Source organism: Onychostruthus taczanowskii, unplaced genomic scaffold (assembly GCF_017590055.1).
Source record: "Onychostruthus taczanowskii isolate IOZ18803 unplaced genomic scaffold, ASM1759005v1 scaffold64, whole genome shotgun sequence".
Taxonomy (NCBI): Eukaryota; Metazoa; Chordata; class Aves; order Passeriformes; family Passeridae; genus Onychostruthus; species Onychostruthus taczanowskii.
This window is the reverse complement of record NW_024504122.1, coordinates 2181635-2196332: the sequence shown is the minus strand read 5'-3', so window position 1 is coordinate 2196332 and position 14698 is coordinate 2181635. Positions and strand designations below refer to the sequence as shown.

The following is a 14698-nucleotide window of genomic DNA, read 5'->3' as shown; positions in this document are numbered from 1 at the left end:
CTGACCAGTAATATTTCTATAATTAAAAACTATCAGTTCTGATAAATGAGAACTTACATGACCTTTGAGCTAGCTCAGGTGCCAGTGGCAGTCTGGATACAGCTAACTTCTCCTGCTTCTGGGACATACCATGAAGTGTGTACAGCACCAATAAACGTGCATGTACTCTAACTGTTGGGAGAAAACAAAAACAGTGTTAAGTTTGTAGACTAAAGTGAGCTAAATAGAGAAAGGCAGTCTTTAGCAACAAGTATTGCTTCTGTTTGAAGCAGGCAAATATGAAATAGCTACTGGGATATTCACATGTAAAGCTGACGTGGTGATCAGCACTTCAGAGAAAAAGCTTAGAAGTTGCAGTGGACAGAAGCAAACACAAGTCTCTGCATTGGTAAGTTCTGTGCTTTACAACTGTCCAGCAGCTCCAGTACTGAGCAAACAACTAAATATACCACCTTGGGAAAATCCACTTTAACAGAAGTGACCCCCACTGCAGGTGCTTTTGGGTTTTGTGGGTTTGGGTTTTTCTTCTTTCAGCACACCGGGTTGTGTTTTTGTGTTGTTTAGCATGTGTCAGCTTCTTATTAAACTTTTGATTAAATGTGTTTTAACCCATCAGTGTTGTGTTGGATAATTCTATCTCTGCTCCGAACAAAAGACAGGACAGCTCATGTAGAGATAACATCCCTGAAGCAGCATTTTATTTTATTCACTTAATTCCAAAACATTTAATTTAGAAGTCTGGCTTCCCAGTCATCCATCTTAACATGGGCAAATATTGACATAGAGTTGTCAGAATACACAGACAACTAAACAGCCAAAGAGTTTACAAAAAATAAATTCATGATTCTTCAAAACAACTGCAAAAGGTTACAAGTATCAAAACTCTTAGGTAGATGCACTGCATTTAAAGAAACTGTGCACATAAGTTAGAGGCAAAAAAACCAAATTGCTACTGAAACCTCACATTTCAAACAGTTTATTGTAAACTGATGAACAGAGTTGTCATTTCACATCAGCTTAACTGTTTTCTTTGACTGAAAAAAATTTGGGGTGGCTAATTTACTTTGCATGCACAAAATGTACTGCTTAACAGAACTGTCAGCTCATTTCAAACGGAAAGCTTTAACTGGACTCTAGTTATCCTCAATCACTTCCCATTATTCTTTTCCATATTTTCCAATCAACAGGCAAATTAAAAATGCCTCCTTCTGCACTGCTCAAGTGCAACTAAGATAAATAGGGCCAATAAACCAATCAATCCATCAATGCCCATGAAGACTCATCTGAAACTGCTTCTCGATACAGTGGACAGCAGATCTGAACAGCTGTACAATACAGATATGCTTAGCACTAGATATTTAGTGTGACTGTGGCAAGGAAATATTGGTGATGATGGGGATGGCCAAGTGGATGAAAGAGGGATCAGAGGAAAGCTTATTAATTATTGCCCTCTCCTGCTTCTTCATCCTGCTGATCACTCGTCCACAGAGTGAGGTTATCTCGAAGTAACTGCATGATGAGAGTGGAGTCCTTGTAGGAATCCTCATTTAGTGTGTCCAGCTCTGCTATGGCATCATCAAAGGCTTGTTTGGCTAAAAGGCAGGCCTGCTCAGGGGCATTCTGGATTTCATAGTAGAACACTGAGAAATTGAGTGCCAGCCCAAGCCTAATGGGGTGAGTGGGCTGCATGTGCTCTTTGCTGATTTCAAAAGCCTCTTTATAGGCAGCTTCTGAGGCTTCCACGACACTGTTCTTCTTCTCTCCAGCAGCAACTTCTGCCAAATAGCGGTAGTAATCCCCCTTCATTTTCAGGTAAAAGACCTTGCTCTCATACTGGAAGTCATTGCAGTTCTTGATCAAATATTTATCTAGGAGAGCCAAAACATCGTTGCAGACTGTCTCGAGCTCCTTTTCTATCTTCTCCCTATAGGCTTTAACCTTCTCCAGCTTCTTCTCATTCCCATCTGCCATAGTCTTCTGCTCTATGCTGCTGATGACACGCCAGGAGGACCGTCTGGCTCCGACCACATTCTTGTAGGCTACAGACAGCAGGTTTCTATCCTCATTTGAGAGGGGCTCATTCAGCTCAGTTACCTGAAAATACAGACAAAGAGCAAATTTAAAGGGTTTGCCTTAGACACGAGTGTGCAAACCTCCGTCAATACTTTCATCATGAAGTGCAAGATTCAAAACTTCTTCTAGAACCCAAAATTCCCTCCACACAGGAGTAACTTTGTAACATTGAAAGTTTAAAACTGTTCTGCAATCAGGACTTAAAAGAGAGAAATCCCACAGTTTTGAAGTAATAGAAGGGATATTTAGAAGCCATTGCAAAGAACATACACTGAATAAAAGTGAGCCAAGCTTGTGTAATGGAGAAGCAATCACAGAGGAAGGCTCAGGTTTTTTAGGAAGTCTGCTGTAATTACACAGACTACACACCCAGTGATGAATTTAAATGTACCTAGAACACCAGTTTTTTGAATCTGGAGCACTGCAGCGACACTGGAAGCTGGTGCAATTCTCACACTTCTGTCTCCTGCTGCTTGCATCCATTCGACAGCAGAGATGGGAGCACTGCAGTCTTTAAGCTCTGCACAGCACAAATGGAATTAGTGTCTCATGGTCTGTTTCAGACACAGTGAGTGCTTATACAGTAATACAAAAATTACCCTGATTTCTGCTAACTGGCTGTAGACAAATTCCAGGGACAGGACATGAAAGAATCTGCACAGAAATAGGACAGCAAATCAGGAACGAAGCCATGATCAGCTTCGAACTGCTGCTTCAAAAAGCTGAGACAGAAGGATAATATTCTAATACTGTATATTTATTTAGGCCTGTTTCACTTGATGTTTTAATTCAGGCTCTCACACCCATGGTCACTTGAAATTGTTCTACTTTCTAAAATTTATACGCATTAAATTAAACTCAAAGGAATTAGGATGAAAAATGAAACTCCTCTACCTTTGACCTACTGCTTTAAAAGTAGTCACTAGAATTCTAAGGATAGGTACTTTGGTGTGAAAATAAACTTGTCCTTGCTCAGACACTGCTAAAATCATTAACTATTTCTTTTTTAAAATGTGCACATTTACACTTCTTGACAGGCACCAGTATTCACAGCCATATACTTACATACTACAAACAATCAAGTCACAAATATTTACACTATTCTGAGACTGCTGGTGTAGGCAGTGAACCTTCTAACAAATGCTTATTTCCAGATCCAAAAAACTACTTCACGTGAATTATAACTTTTACAGTAAGAGAGAACTTACTTTCAAATTTAGGTTTTGTTCTTAAAATGTATTAAGTCAATTAGTTTTATCTCCAAAATGATTTTTTCCACAGTTCAGGAACATGAACTCCCAAAAGACACTGCTCTGCTTGTCCTAATAGAATAAAAGGCAACCTACAGAGGATGAAATGCACAGGAATAAACTCTAATGACATCTTCAGAATCTTCATCATAGGTCCCAATCAATATTTTCCTCAACAATCTCCACCACAACCTACCTGAATCTTCTCTAGTAAAGACATTAACAGTTCTTTCACTGTTTAGTGACCAAACTGAGAGCATATAAAAGGAATCCTGACTATAAGCCTGGAATTCCTAACTGCACAAGCTAATGAGTGTGGCACTACTCATCAGCTCAGAAATTAATTCTGTGTGTGATCCCACACAGGCCATACACCAAGCTGAGCTCCTTCCCATGGAAAACACCCCAAAGTGAATGTCCCACAATGGAGAGCAGATCCATGACCTGACCCAGGTCAGTGGCCTGTGATCATACTGCTTTTGTCAGCCAGAGCACATCACCCAGCTAGAGCCAGTTCTGAACCAGGTGCTGCAAAACCAGCTGTACCTGAGCCAGTATAGAGCCAGGTTAAAGTAATAAAACTTGCCTGATGCAAAGGTATGCAGTCCATCATTGTGGAACAAATAGAAACCACCTAATGAATTTAAACCAGATGAATTTCTTGCATCAAGTGGGTTCAGAGCTCTATACCAAGAACTGGAAGCTCTATAGCCACAGGTACTCCAGAGAAGGCCACAAGGAAGTCATCCCCCAGCAGGGGAGGGCACTGCTTCCATTAGAGACAACTCACTCCCCTCTCCTACACAAACACACTTCATTAACCCCAGACCAGACACTCAGGGATAGGTACTAAAAATATAGAATATCCCACAGTTTTTAAGTCCATTTATATATACAGATAAAGCCTACATAGCAAACTAGAACCTCAAGCTATTTTGTTTCAAAAATTTAGTCCAATACTTATATTTATTTCACTTTGTAGTATTCCTCACATGACTAATTTTAAAATTCCGTATCTCACATCACCCACGTTACCAATTTTAAACAGTAAATTATTTTTTACCACTATGTAGCTATATTGGAAAAGCAACATAAATCAGTAGAGGTCCTAAGCACTACCTGTTAGGATTAATACTCTCCAAAAACTCAAGGGCTTACACAGCTACAATTTTTCATGGTTTCTGCAATTATCTAAACCAAAGAGTACTCCTGAAACCTCGGGATGCTGAAGCATTTGTTGCATGAACTGAGAACCTTTCACACTTACACCCAAAGCATCTTTCTCCAGTGTGCTGAGAAACAATTCTGTACCTACCGTGTAAGCTTTATTTGAAGCAGCTGGAATCCTGGAGCAGCATTTAATGCAATGGGAATACCATGCCCCATGGAAGAATGCCATTTACATATGATTGTATTTGCTATTAAAATTACTTTAATAGTTACAAATTCATGGGTTTAGTAAACTAAACCAAATTATTTTAACAGCAACTATTTCATTTTCCTCTCCTATTCACACAGTACAATTGAAAATACTAGAATTCCTTCATGAGAAAAAAAGTTTACAACAACAAAAATTTGTATTGAGCAGTAAATTCCTTATTTAAGCCACAGCTGCTACTTGGTCTAGCTTTTTTCTTTATAGGAGGAATTGATTGGAATAAAAAATGAATGTTTCTCCAGCTTTATGCTGACAGATGAAGCTGCAGCCTTGTCATTTTTTTCTCCAGTGTCAGAGTCAAAAATCAGGCAAATACACTTTCACTAAACCAAGTATTTGTTACTTTTTTTCTGAAGTAACTACCATGCTGTTGGCTACATTCTGTATTGTAAAGTGTAGTAATACCTAAAACTGAAATTAATTATTCAGATTTCAGTTTCCACTGAAAGTACACTACTTTCATATAGCACCTTTAAAAAGTATTAGATGCGTTACATTCAGGGATTAAAAAAAAATTAAAATAAACTTTTCAAATCAAGACATCCTGGAGAATAGATTTCTGAGTTAGAATACTGATTCCTTCCTTTTGGAGGAAGTCTAAATTCTCTGGATTGCAAGATGACTTCAGTATTAACCTATATGGATTAAAAGCTCTCTGAATTATCTCTCAGTTATTTGCAATCACTGAAACAGAAGCAGGAGCTGTGAGGAGAGCCAGCCCTCAGAGCATTCCACAGATTATGCTCACACCTACAAAATCAACCTCAACACTGAAGAGCATTCTGGAAATTGCTGTGTTGGAGTGAACACCTGGGAAAGCCAAGCAACCAACAGATGCTACATCACAGACATGCAAGATTGTGACCAGCTCTAAATAAGGGAACTGTTGCTTTTAAATTCAGATTGCTTTTGGTATTTTAAAAGTATCTCTAAGTTTCAAGACTCCACTTACTTACAAATGTTCTCGAGCTCCCAATTACAGAAGCTCATGATCACAGAACTAATTTGTGAGCAGGTGGCACCTTACAGATGAGAATACCTCAGCTCCAGATGAATGAAAATTTGCACAGCAATTAGAACAGTTTGAAGACAACTGGACATACACACTAGTTGTAAATACTTTATTTACACACTTCCTAAGGCAAAGCAACTGTGTTCTCATGGTTCCACCCGTGCCCAGAGTCCACACATACACTGTAGGTCTGCAGTTCTTGGAGAAATAGAAAACTTTCTACTAGCAACAGCTAGAAATTGTCTTCTTGAGCAGTATATTTTAGTGGGTTCTCTCTTTCATCTTTTAAAATTACCAACTGAAAGAAGAGCTGTTACTATTACATTATTTGTATCAAAAACTTTGGAGATAGAATTCTAAGTGCACCTTATTTTAACATCTTGTGGCTCTGGTGTTGAGATACTCAGAAGTATCACTGTTTTTGAACGGGACTAGTTGTAACATTTATTACAACATAATAGCAAAAATGAACAAAAGCAGCAAAATTAGTGTCTTTTTACTGCCATCATTTAATTCTTACAACAAAAATGTGGACTCCATTTGAAGCTGCTCTTTTTCAAACTAAAATCCTGCCTTCAAACAGCAGCACTCTCAAGAGAAACATTTCCTCTTGGGGCCTTTGGTGTTCACAAAGGACAGATCAGCAAGAACAAACCAACTGTAATCTGATATGGAAAGACACTGCTAAGCATCCAGTGGCATTAACATTACCCATAACATTCGGACCGTGTGAATGCTTTGTTTTCAAAAAAGGGACTAGACAAAATAGGTTTGATCATTCTACAATTTTATTATGGATCAGTACAGTCAGATCAGTACAAATAATTTTCAATGCTTGGTTCTGAAAGGAGCAAAGTTGCAAATGTAACATTGTTTAAACACATTTCAGTATTCAACAGGGTACGGAATGCACTGAGAAACTGTTACCCTACAAAGAAGAGGCAAAAAGGCAACGTTAAAGCTCGGGAAACGCTCCTGGAACAGGGGGTAGCTTTCACACCTGGAGCAGCTACTATCTTTGATGCTAGTGAGTGAGGCTTCTATTCGCGTCTTTTCCAGCGAGGCAATAGAAACGTCTAGAAGAGGAAGGGGCTCCTCTTGCTGTGTCCCCAGACAGCCCCCGCCGCAGCGCCCATGCCACAGGACCAGCGCCCCCAAACGCTGGCGGACGCCCAGAAGGGGAGACGCAGCCCAAGGTGAAACCCACCACCCGGCCGGGGTGGGAGGGAGGTGGGCGAGGATGGGCCCCGTCTGCAGCAGGGAAGGAATGCACAGCGTTCCCGCCGCGAGGAGAGGCGGGCGGCATTCAAATGGCCGCACTGCGAGCCCGATTGGCGCGGTGGGGAGACGGAGAGGAGGGCATGGGGACAGCCACACCCCCGGGGTGGGACAGCCGGGGAGCGGGAGGGCTGCGAGACAGCCCTTACGGGGGAACGGAGGGACCGAGGGGGGAAAGGAAACACATTTTGAAAGGGGGTGCTAGGTCCGGTTTGGACCGGCTACTCTTTGTCTCATCTCTGCCCAAGGCAGGTAGTACTGGGCACCGCCCCGCACGGCGGCGAGGTGTCCCGGCGGGATGGTCTGGCTCCCGCTCCCGCCCTCCTTTCTTCACCGCGACGGGTGGGAGCCGGCGGCTCGCATCCTCCCCGGACCCAACCCCGCCTCGGACCAGCCCGCACTTCCTCTCCCTCCCTCCCCCGCCACTACTCCCCTACACACTCCTCCCCGAGTACGCCCCACGGCCGCCACGCTACCGGCCCCACTCACCGACTTCATGGCCGAGGCCATGTCATCGTATCTCTCCGCCTGCTCGGCCAGGCGGGCTCTCTGCAGCAGCTGCTCTCGGTCCCCCATGGCCGCTTCCGTGGTGGCTGCCGGGCTGGGCTCTGCGCGCCCCTGAGAGAGAGCGGAAGGCGGGCGGGGATGTGCGGCTGGCCGCGCACGGGTGGCGGGAGCAGGAACCGTAAGCGGAGCCGCCCGCTGGGCTGTGCCGAGCTGGCTACCGGCCCCACTCACCGACTTCATGGCCGAGGCCATGTCATCGTATCTCTCCGCCTGCTCGGCCAGGCGGGCTCTCTGCAGCAGCTGCTCTCGGTCCCCCATGGCCGCTTCCGTGGTGGCTGCCGGGCTGGGCTCTGCGCGCCCCTGAGAGAGAGCGGAAGGCGGGCGGGGATGTGCGGCTGGCCGCGCACGGGTGGCGGGAGCAGGAACCGTAAGCGGAGCCGCCCGCTGGGCTGTGCCGTGCCGGGCTGGGCTGTGCCGGGCTGGGCTGTGCTGGCCGCCGCTCCCTCGCCCGCCGGCCGCGCTCCCGGACCGACCGCGGCGTGTGCGGCTCGGAGCCTCGCGCTGCTGCCGCCGCCCGCGCCTGCGCGCCGGGAAGGCAACGAGGGGGCGGAGCCGCGGTGCTGCAGGGGAGGGGAGGGGGCGCCGCTCCCCCGCGCTCTATTTCTAGGTGACGTCACTTGCTATAAATAGCCATCGCGGGGCGCCGGCCGCGGGCCGCGCGTGCGCGCTGGGAGTGCTGCATTTTCCTGCTGCAAAGGTGGAGGTGGGCGGGGGGCGCGGGCACTGCGGGACGGGGCACGACACGGGCTGGGCCACCGGCACCGGCACCGCCACCGCCGCGCCCGCCCTGCCCGGCCGCGCCAGAGGCACGGGCGGGCCGCCGCTCTCTGACCACGGCCGGGGTGAGCACGCTCCGCGTTCACGTGGGCGACCCTGCCCAGCCCCAGGGCTGCTTTGTGCGGCCGCAGGCTGCAGCAGCGGCACGGCTGTGCCTCCTGGGGGAATGAGTGTATCTGGCATCCCGGCTGCCTGGAAACAGCCCGAGCTGTGGGGGTGGCACCACGGACCGATTCTACTACCTTACCTAAGAGATGCAGCTAAATTCAATTTTACTACATATTTTAATGTGTATTAGTCAAGCTCCTCTTTCATAAATTGACAGCCTACCATTCTTATATAAAAATTATCTCAAGGTAAGAACTTTACACAGACAAACTGCTGCTGCTGTCCACAGAATCGCTGGGAGCCACGTTACTCATCTCTTACAGTAAATGAGATTAACTTCTCCCAGTCAGCCCTGGCCAGCATGTAAACGTGCCTGCACTGCCGAAGGTGTGGGGAGCTGCTGTACAGCTGAGCAAAGGTTTGCTCACCTGCAGACAGCTCAGCACCAGAGCACCTGTGGCAATTTAAGCTCACATCTGTCCTCACCGCCAAAGAGAAGGAAAGAGTCCATTGGCACGCCCGGGAAGCAGGGACAAGGCTGCTCTCACTCCTCCCCATGCTCTCCACTACCCTCGTACTCTCACATCATTCAAATGAGTCAATCCCGTCCCTGGTGTCAGACAAAAGTTTTTAGCCTTAACTCTAATGCTGCTGCCTTTTGTGCATTAAACCCTAATGCCATTTAAAATAAATGCTGTGGTTTTAAAAGGGATTAGATTAATATCGCTTGTTAAAAGACATAAATAAATATGATAAATAAGAATAAACTATAGTGATGTGTAATAAGGCATGAAAGATAAAACTTAGCAAGTTATAAATGGATTGCCAGAACATTCTGGAAACAGCCCTTGCAGCAGTGTGAAGCACATACACCACTGTGCGTGAATCCCAGCGAGCCAAATGGGGCTTTTCCCCACTGGAATTTTGTTTTCACTGTTTCTAAGAGAAGGCAGTGACATCCAAACCCTGAACAGAATGGATCCCAAGCATCAGTTCAATTTATTATCATAATTATTTTAAAACTTGAATTGATTTTACCTTAGAATAAATGTTTAGGTATAGACAGCAAAGATGTGATTTTGAAAATATACGATTCCGTGTACAAATACAAATTTTAATGCATCTGACCCTTAGGCAAGAGTAGTGACAGACGTGCCAATCCTCTTTGCCCAGTTCACTTCAGCTGGGAACCTTTGCAGTTGCAATAATTTCTCAGTAGAGATTAGTCAGTTTGCAAAGCATTCCAACAGCTCTGAAAATATGTAGGGTTTACCAGCAGCTTTCTAGTCTTGTACAGCAGCTTCAGACTCCCCAGGGAAATGGATTACAAAGTATTTTTAAAACGAGTTATTCACCCACTGAACCAATCTGCATTAATCTGCCAAATATATGTGGATATATCTACACATGCACAAAACATTCTCATTAAATGCTTTGGTTTCCTTAATTGAGGCTTCTGTAAAACAGCTATTTCTCAGTCTAAGGCATCTCAAAAATTCCTAACCTTGAATCCATGAGGTCATGTATAACCTCACTGCTCTAAAACAGATACACATCTAAATTCAACAGTTTCAAGAAAAAGTGCTAAAATAAGGCAACGTTGTGTGCAGCATTTCCACAGTGTGATTGTAAGCTAAAGAAAGGGAAGAGATTGCATTTCACACCAAGAGTGGGGGAGAGTACCTCTGTTCTCCTGTGCATACAGTGCCTAGTGCTCTCCATCTTCACCCTCAGAAGAGGCTCCACATTTCCACAGAGGTACAAAGAAACAGAAATTAGAGCTCACACAGTGAGTTTTATAATCTTCTACAATATTTATAAGTCACAATGTCTTAAAACAAAAATGGAAAGGAAAATGAAAAATCAGCAGGCCTTTTATTAGAGTGCTGAATGGGGTGCAAGCAGTGCCTGACTGTGGTTCCCCTGCTGAGCTCAGATGCCAGGCATCACTCCGTGATTCCCATCAAAGCTCAGGAATACTGCTCTCATGAGGCAGGACTGAGAATTGTTCACAAAGTGACCACACCCAGCAAGAATTTGTAGATGGAGAAATTTATGGCACTGAAAATTGCACTGTGACCTAAGGCAGTGGCTCTGCTCCACAGGCATATCTGATTATTGGCCAGCACCCATGTTCCATAAATAGCTTCCTGCTGAAATGCCATTCCAGTTCAGTGCTCACTCACACAGGGGCACTGGGGACACCACAGCTGCTCAGAGGGTGCCTCCCCAGGGCTGATGTTCAGCTGCAGGGACACTGCTGAAGAGGCAACACCACAAGGAAACCATCATGTGCCATTCCCAGGCCTTCCCCAAGGTGGAAAACCTCCCCTTTGGCTGTCCTGGAAGCACTGAGGGAGCACACACACTTTGTGCCACTTTCTGAGACTCATGGAACTACAGCAGTGCTGCTACAAAGTCCCTGCCACTAACATCCTCCTGATCCCTGGAGAAAATGAACTTCCCTCTCCTTTCTGCAGCAAGGAAATGTTTTATTTAGGGAACTGCTAAATGATGAAAGTCTTGGGGACAAGATACTGAAAAACAGAGAGAGAGAAGAGAAACCACCCACTGGTGGGGGAGGTTAACCAGCTTCCACATCACAGCAAATGAAGTAGAGACAACTGTGGAAGAGAAAGAGATGGAATCTGTTAACATCTGATCTTGGAAATACTTGTGACTGGCCTTACATGGGGCATGATGCTCACATAGTGCTGTAGGGACAGATTCTTCCAGAGGCTTAGGACTATCTGTAGTTTTTAGTTAGAATTCTAGCAGCACATTCCCTCAGCAAAGTGAGATAAATGTGCACCAGGAGGATAGATGGTGTAACCAATGACAAGATCAGAGCACGAGATAGCAGTGGGTGTAGCTGTAGTGTGATGATTCTCTCCCAAACCACAAGGGACTGTAATTTCAGTGACACACTTCTAGCCAAACCATACACCACAGTTTAACAAGCCTCTAGGCTGTCACAGTGTGTGAAAATATTCTACTCTTTGTCATATTTCAATTTCATATTAATCTTGAATCACTCACAGAACCTCCCTCCCTCATAACTCAAGGGTAAATCCTAGAATGAAGAAACATGACACTGCCTGAGTGCTGCTCAGCAGCAGCAACAGGGTTCATGCCATGCATTGTGGTGAAGTACACTGTGTATCTATCAACCTGCACTTTAAAACAGAAGAGTACTGATTTGTACAAATCCTGTGAAGCTCTTGCTCCCTCATGGGAAAGGGTAGGTCTGTACCCCAAAGCCTATTTGGGATCACTGCAGTGATTTAATACCATTCAGTATTCACACGCAGTAGCCTTTTGCATGTTCAGAATCCTGTGCAGACACAAGCTGATAAACCCTCAGAACTCTCTGGCAAAATGTGCTATCTTCCAGCACCTGCTCATTTCAGAGTCCAGTGAGGAAACAGCACAGTGTCTGAATAAAAGATGATGGCAGTTTTTCCTTGCCAGAATGATTCAGGGATATGCACAGGGGGTTGTCAAGCACGCTCAGCTGTGGGGGTTCCTTTAAGTGGCAAGAACACAGTAGCTAATTGAAAACAGCTTTAACTCCTCATGAGCTACTTCAGACTACAGTGTTTGCTAGTCCTCCCAGGTAGAAGAATGCAGTTGTACTCTTTATATAATGAGGGGAAAGTAACCAGGATTCACAAGCTTCAACAGGAAAACATGAAAAAGCCTACTTATTAGCAACTGCCACCAGAGCACCATTTTGAAGAGAGGCTCTACAGGTAAGAGGAAAAAGAAAGAACCTGTTTTCTGTTACAACCAGAAAATACTAGAAGTAAAAAACCAATATGAACACAAAATAACTCAATCCTACGATTTCTGGAACCTCTCTGAAAGACACCTCGTGCTGAGCATAAACAATTAAGGACTCAGCATCAACAGCCACATTTAAAAAATAAGACCAGATCTGTCTTAACAAATGAATTTTTACTGCCCTTCAACCTTTACCAAAGTGGATTAGCTTGACTTAGAACTGGATTAAATCCCACTGAAAATGATTGATCTGAAACAATGACCTTTCACTGTAGAACATAACATGAAAGACTTTGGGGATAAGACTAATGAAGTGCAGAGATAAAACAAAATGTCTTTGCCGACATTTTCAAAAGTGGCCTCTTATTCTGGGTGCCCTACTTGAGTCACTGACTCTTCCTCTAAAAATGGGGCCCCAAGAAAGGCGAGCCAGGCATCCAGAATGGTCTGAAAACACTTCCTTGAAGCTGTGTCTCCCAGCATTTGTCCTGAGGGGGTGTTGGATGCACCAGTGACAGTAAGCAGAACTGCCAAAGGGACTGCGAGCAGGAAAAGCTGCTGCTCACATCCTCTATCCCCTGTAGCAAGAAGGATTTGTTCAGGGAAGTTTTCGTGGCAGCTGCCGTGCAGGATCTCCACACAGCCATTTCCACAGCACACTTCCAGGGCAGAACCACCCTCAGGCTCCACCTTGCCAGGCTCAGGGCTGTCTGCTGAGCTGCCAAGAGAAAAGCCACCTCTAGCAGCAGTGCTGGAAAACATGGATGCTGCCTATGGGGAAAGTGTCCCTCTCACCTCAGGGAGGATCAAGTAACAGAACTTCTGAAAAGTGCTCCTAGATTTCCATTCCTCTTCTGTGACCAATCAACACATACAGGCACTGTACTTTGGGCTCTTATATGCATTTTAGGATAAAAATAACTTTGGGTTTTTTTCTATCTAGGGCAAGCTCCTTCCTTTGCTAGGACAAGCCATGTGGAGGAGGAGGAATGACAACAGCAGGTACAGCACATTCAGCTCAGGGCAGGTCAGCCACGTGCTCAGCGTGCTTCCAAGTACAGCTCCAAGGAAGAACAACACAAACACATCCAGAGCTTGCTCCAGATGGTAGGATAGGGAAAGCAGAACATGATGGGAACACAAATCACATCCAGGAAACCAGAACGAGGTAAGACAAATTGAACATATTGCTACCCCAATACAATGGAAAGAACTCCACTAGGCTCTCCCTGAAAGACTAACACCAGCCAGCAGCAGAGTCAGGGAAGGTCAAAAGCACTACTGGCATTCAGCACAGATTCCCTTGTTCTCTTCCCCTACTGCATGGCCAGGCATCCCATCTGCTCTGGCTCATGGATGGGGAAGCAGCAGAGCACCCCTGAATCCTGCTCAGCCCCCTGTAACCCAGCACGGCCAAGCCCTGTGAGACCATCTGTAGGGCACCACTTGCAAATTCCTGTCCAAATGCAATTAGCTCCTCAAAAGTGCTTTGTGCAGGTTCAATATCCAGGTGACACGGGGCAATAGTGGGCCAAAATACACTGTACTTCAACCACTTGACTTTATGTCTCTTAAAGGGAAATACTTTTAATTTGCGTGATTTTACATATTAAACTTTGAATTGTCTAACATAAATTTACAGAAAAGTAATAAGTTATTTCACCTGGGAAATGACCTAGAAAATTCAGTTGTCCTCCAGAGAGCAACTGTACCAAATTCAGAAATGAAATTCATTAAGTGTAAGAGAAAAGGCCTTAATTCTGCTTTAGCTGAAAATCCTTTTTCAGATTTAAGTTTGGAAAAGAGACTTGTTGTTTGGCACTCCTGAGGAATTTTGCTGAATTGAGCCTCTTCTTTTTAACTAAAAACTCAAAACAACTGTGTTCTTGAACTATTTTTAAAACTTACAAGGTCTTAGGACATTGGTGTTGTTCATGTGGTAGAACAAAGGTCACTTATATGCCAAGCCAAAATACCTGCATTCCCTAGCATGGGTTGCTTTCTTCAAAAATAACTGATATAGAATGACAGCTATCTAAAATTTCTATACAGGCAATGTTAATCTAATCTTATCTCCCCTGACAGGAAATAGAACTAAGTATTTCAAAGGAACTGAAAATACATCTTATTGTAAGAGAGGCATCATTCCTCTTTACTCCAATACATCTTCAACAGCAGGGAAGTGTAACCTCCCCGGCTCTCACCCACATGTGTCATGTACCACTGGCTGCCTAAGTCAGAGTCATTGTAGTGACACGTCATCAGCAGGGATGAAAACTGATGTACCTTATCTGGGATCTCACACAGCAGCCCAGCAAGATCCAGTGGGAATTTTGCTATGGGGGCTGCTGCCTCTGTATGGAGCCGCGTCGCTGGCTGGCTCGGGACAGTGTCGCGTCTCCGTCCCACCGC

General features: G+C 44.9%; 1 protein-coding gene across 2 annotated transcripts; it reads right to left on the bottom strand.

Annotated features, from left to right (window-relative positions):
• Positions 1-670: 670 nt before the first annotated feature.
• On the bottom strand, positions 671-8207 carry YWHAH (tyrosine 3-monooxygenase/tryptophan 5-monooxygenase activation protein eta). 2 transcript variants are annotated; one of them, XM_041420336.1, is made up of 3 exons: positions 7919-8153; positions 7541-7669; positions 671-2094 (listed from the first exon to the last, which is right to left on the bottom strand). In XM_041420336.1, the coding sequence occupies exons 2-3, from the start codon at positions 7625-7627 to the stop codon at positions 1438-1440; spliced, it is 744 nt and encodes a 247-aa protein (XP_041276270.1). In that variant the 5' UTR covers positions 7628-7669; positions 7919-8153; the 3' UTR covers positions 671-1437. The 2 variants fall into 2 exon arrangements, with proteins under 2 accessions (XP_041276270.1, XP_041276271.1); XM_041420337.1 differs by lacking the exon at positions 7541-7669 and having other exon boundaries at positions 7790-8207.
• Between the last annotated feature and the right edge of the window lie 6491 nt (positions 8208-14698).